The following is a 5,208-nucleotide window of genomic DNA, read 5'->3' as shown; positions in this document are numbered from 1 at the left end:
CCACGAAACACAGTCCTTCATGAGCTGCTTCAACATTAGTCTTTCGCTTGGGCTGCTGTTCTTCAATACCTGCTCCACCTTGAGTTCTTTCCACAGCATACAGTCTTTCAAGAATGGACTGCTCCAGCATTGGTCCCCCAAGGCCCACAGTTCCTGACAGAAAATGTACTCCTGCATGGGCTCTCTATGGGCTGCTGCTTTTTCCAGGGCATGTTTGTCTCTCATGTCACAATGTCTTCCTTGGACTGCAGTGTGGATATCTGCTCTGCTGTGTTCCTTCACAGGAACAGGGAGACAACCTCTCTCTCCATGGTCTTCTCTGATGCCTGCAGCATCTTCTCCCCATCCTTCCTCAGTGTCAGAGGGGCTGTTTCCCTCACATTTTCATCACTCCTCTGTCTCACAGCTGCCCTGTAGGTTTTTTAAACTTTTCTTGAATGCATCATCATAGAGATACAATCAGCACCAGTAATGGTGGGTCTGTTTTAAAACCAGTTAAAACAGTCTCTGTCTGACATAGGCTCAGCCACTTCTCTAGTCTCACAGAAGCCACCCTGGGAGGCCCCTCACTGCCAACATTTTGTTATGTAAACTCAATACAGTAATTCTTAATAATTAACTGTCATATATTTTATTTTTTTTTTGTCCAAGCATTTCCACAGTGCAGAATAAAGCACGTAAACCTCAAACATAAGTTTTATATAAATCAAGATTGTGCCTGTTCTTGCTCTTGTCAGGATTATTTGTTCACTTCAGGTCTTTTGATTACTTAATTTTATGGTATTTACTTTTTTTGTTGATGGCTTTTTAAATTCTTACTTTTTCATATTTTCCATGCATTTATTTTCACTCTGGTACTTAATTATAGGAAATCAGGATTTATTTACATTTCCTAACAGACTGTGTAGGGTATAAAATATTTAGCAGAAAAAAGAAATTCTAGTGTACAGGACAAGACAGTTAAGCTAAAGCATACATGCTCATTTAAATGTACCTTTTGCAAAACAGATGAGTTACGCCTTTCTTCCTGACTGCTGTAACAGATTCTGATATAGATTGGAGGGAATATTAATTTCCATATTCTTCTAGCAGTTCATCTATATACATACATATAATCTCTACTGCTCATTTATTTAAATTTTAGGGATGTGTGAGAGGTAGTTCCTGGGGAAACCTGAAGGTTGTTGTAGTTCACTGAGGCTGAGATGGATGTAAAGGATATGGTAGTAACAGGTGCTTTAGAAGTTAAAGTGGCCTCGGGAATATCCCCTACCAACAGTCACCAGAAATATACTGAAGAAAAATGTTTATTACAATTTCTTTGACTTTGTGTTTTCATGTGTTTCTCTGATCTTGTGATTGTTTATTTTTCTCAATAGATTCGAGCTGCTAATCTCAGTGGAGACTGTACTTTGATGAATGAAATAGCCAGGTTTAAATTTGGATTGAAAGGGCACCATCAGGTAAAAACTGTGGCTATTGAAATCTAATAATTTGTTATGTTACCTACTTGGTCTTAGCCTTCTGAGCTTTCATAGCTGAAAACTTTAGAAAAAGAAATAGATGCCATGGAGTTGCCGTTTCCTCTTAACTAACCCTTAATGATCAGTGTGAGATTTTTTTCCCCACCTTGTTATTTTTATCGAAGTCCCTGAACATTTAGTCATGTTTTAAAGCATTACCACTGACAATGGATGGCTAATATAACCAAACAAAAAGCAGGACTTGTAGGAAATGTAGTGGAAATACCTTATCCACTTTAAGTGGTTGACACTCTTAAAAAGTTATTGAAAACTGAAGGAAGCAAAATAAGAAGATTTCTAAATAATCATGTGTATTAAGTCTTGTAGGAATTATTTTTGTGAATAGTAATGAAGTCTACAGATTGAGACCCAAGTAGTTGCTCATTTTAGAGTGGCAGTTAGCTTGTAGGTGATGTTTCCATATTTTTTGGTCTTTTGGCAAACAAACGGTAAGAAAAAGTTACCATGAGTAGAAATATCAAAATGAAGGCCAGTAGAGAAGTAATTCCATTGCTTTACAGCATTTCAGTTTGTAAAGAACCTAACTTGTATTTGTGTCTGTTTCTTTCTAACCTTTTTTTTGTGTCCAGGTAAGTTTTACAAATAGTTAATACCTACAAAAATTCCAAATTGTATTTTAATTCCTGTTCTAAAGCATTTCAGTTTGTAAAGAACCTAACTGGTATTTGTGTCTGTTTCCTTCTAACCTTTTTTTTGCGTCTGGGTCAAGTTTTACGAATAGTTAATACCTACCAAAAATGCCAAATTGTATTTTAATTCCTGTTCTAGGGAATGTCTTTTAATTATTTCATGGTTTAAATGTCTTTTAATTATTTCATGGTTTATGTGTACATGGAAAACTAAAGTGCATATTTTACACAGGATGGAACTAAAATGTACTTTAATGCTTACTACAGGCACTGTTTGACTCTTCTTTCATACAAAATTGTTGCCTATATAATAGGAGTTAATACTTGACAAAATCTGGAAAAAAGTTACGCTAATGACAGATTTTTTTTTTTTCGTTTTAGACTTGTGTACGAGACAGAGCAATTCGTTCCATTCTGGCTGTTAGAAAAGTTAGCAAAGAAACAGCAGAAAAAGCTGTGGATGAAGTTTTTGATGCCTGCTTCAATGATCTGGAACCTTTTGGAAGAATCCCACACAGCAAGGCAGATGCAAAACGTGCTTACAGAGACTTTCAGAACAGAGATCGCTATACTGCTAATTTGTAAGGGTGGGGGCGAAAGCCACATGAGAAATTACATTAATATCTGATTGTTCAATAACATCTGGAGTTGTAGTCTATGCCCACAGTGCACAAGGAAAGGGCAAATCTATCAAGCATATTAATTAATTTTTTAGACATTTTTCGTGAGCCAACTTCCATGGAAGTAAATGGGGTAAATGAACAAGACTAAAAACGGTGCTTGCTCACCTGTTATTCCAGAAAGATAATTTAGTATGCCAAATGACTCGTCAAATACAATTCAATGTGCTTTAAATTTTTTCACTCTGACTGACTAGGACTTGGTTTCTAAAATTTTGTTGCCACTGAATAAATCTTTCCATAAAATCTTCATGTTTTTCCTGTCTTCGATACACAGTAATGAACTTGATAATCTTCATCACTTTATTTTAAAAGATGGGCACCTGAACTACAGCTCTGTGCTCTAGATTTAATAACTATGGGTAAACCCAAAATTTAGGAACTGCCACATTTGCTGCTCATGTCCTTATTGTCTGGTATTGGAGGACCAGGCATGATGATCAGTGTTGCCTTCTCTTGTTCTGTCTTCCAAAATGTTTTGTGACAACAGGACTGTCAATGTATGAAGCTTTTTTGGGCAATACATAATTTGACTGTAGTGGTGCAGGAGACTCTAGTGAGACTTGAGCTGGAGCTGCAATGAGTCACTGAACTGCTCAGGAAGGGAAATGTCAGCACATGCATCAATTTCAAGAGCCTGACATGCTGCAGCCAAAATGGGGAAGTAATCCCAAGTACCTCCAGAATTTGGCAGCCTTTGACAGGGCCTACAGTCTTTGACTGTAGACTTGGGCTCCTGCAATCCACCTATTTATTTCACATGCCTACAACGTTTTGGATTTGACCGTCATTCTGTAATTCCCTCCCGGGAAATATTCAGTCATGTAATAAGTCTCCAACCCCACTGGTCCTGCTTCTAAGGTGTCACTCAGGAACAAGGTGCCTGAAGGTGACAACAGTGAATACAGCCTTTTCCTGATCAGCAGCATCACTTTGAGAAGATTAAAATGTAAGCACAGTCCTCACAAAGCACAGAGCAGAACAGACACAAAGTGCCTGAGAGAGCAGATCAAACCTGAATTGCCTGAGTTCTGTTTGTGTTGGACTGTGTGTGGGTTGCATTTATTTCCAGGTGTAGCATAATTCATACCTACAGGAACCATTGCTTCTGGGGCTAAGCATTGATGTAGATCCCTCACAAAGTCATCCCCATTGTACTGGAGGAAGTTAGGTCTTGACTAAGATTCTTCAAACCTGTGCTTTCAGTTTTCAGAATTTCAAATGGAAATTTCATAATCTTATTTTTCTGGGGTAATTCATCAGTGACTGACATAATCTTATGGCTGAATATCTGAACAGAAAAAAATGGGTATAATAACCTAGATACCTCTGGAGAAAATTACACATTGAGTTCTAGGCTTCCCATTATCCATGCAGTCTCTATAGACCTGCAGTTTCCAAAATCCTCTGAGGATCAGAGATGCCTTGAAAACTGCATAATAATATGTGTTGATATTCCCTTAACCTTTACTGCTCTTCAAGTCACTGTTTTAGTCAGTATGATGTATGATGCTGTGTTTTTTTATAGTTCTGCCATATTTTGGCAGATAATGCCTTCCCTTCATTATACCTTATTAACCAAAGTTCTGCTGTAATGAATGTGTGTGTGTTTGCATTTATATTGTATTTTGACCAATACATATTTTGTATATATACATTTGTCTTCTATCTGGGATAAGCTTTATGAAGTCTACTTAGAAATGAAAAATATACCAATAAAAACTAGAAAAGGCAAGTATACAAGCTGCCTTTTTTTTTCTTTAATATTTTTGATAGGTGAACATTATGAAAATCTTGGAAAGAAAGTATTCCAGACAGCTACAGGAAATATTGCTAGTAAAGAGGACATGGAGCTATAGAAAGGCACAATTCTTAAGGTATTGTATGTTTCATAGTGTATCTTAACATATAGTGTGTTTCATAGTATATCACTGTGAAACAGTTGGAGACCATGTTGGGCACTGTAACCACAAAATGTTTGATTTTGTGCAATTCTTGGAGAGGGGACTCAGCAGAACTGCTACCTTCGACTTCCAGAGGGCAGACTTCATCCTGTTTAGGAGGTTGGTCGGCAGGGTACCTTGGGGGGCAGTCCTGAAGGGCAAAGGAGTCCAAGAAGGCTGGACATTCTTCAAGAAGGAAATTGTCAAGGGGCTGGAGCAGGCCAGACTGACTGAACAGGGAGCTTTTGCTGGAAATTGGGGAAAACAGGAGAGTTAGAAGAAGGGCCAGGCCTCTCAGGAGGACTACAAGGATGTCATGAGGTCTTGCAGTGAGCAAATTAGAAGGGCCAAAGCCCAGCTAGAACTTAATCTGGCTATTGTGTAAAATAAAAGTGTTTCAATCAATACCTTT

General features: G+C 37.8%; 1 protein-coding gene across 1 annotated transcript in view; it reads left to right on the top strand.

Annotated features, from left to right (window-relative positions):
* ATP23 (ATP23 metallopeptidase and ATP synthase assembly factor homolog) overlaps nucleotides 1–4,591 on the top strand; it is a gene marked incomplete at its 5' end in the record, with an annotated part of 6,210 nt that extends 1,619 nt beyond the window's left edge. The window contains 2 exons of the mRNA XM_031055618.1: nucleotides 1,380–1,463; nucleotides 2,555–4,591. Coding sequence (XP_030911478.1) covers nucleotides 1,380–1,463; nucleotides 2,555–2,758 — 288 coding nt within the window. The remainder of the gene's footprint in view (nucleotides 1–1,379; nucleotides 1,464–2,554) is intronic.
* Between the last annotated feature and the right edge of the window lie 617 nt (nucleotides 4,592–5,208).

The sequence above is a fragment of the Geospiza fortis genome, unplaced genomic scaffold (genome assembly GCF_000277835.1).
Source record: "Geospiza fortis unplaced genomic scaffold, GeoFor_1.0 scaffold166, whole genome shotgun sequence".
NCBI classification, from domain to species: Eukaryota; Metazoa; Chordata; class Aves; order Passeriformes; family Thraupidae; genus Geospiza; species Geospiza fortis.
The sequence above is the reverse complement of the archived record's forward strand: the minus strand, read 5'-3'. Positions and strand labels throughout refer to the sequence as shown.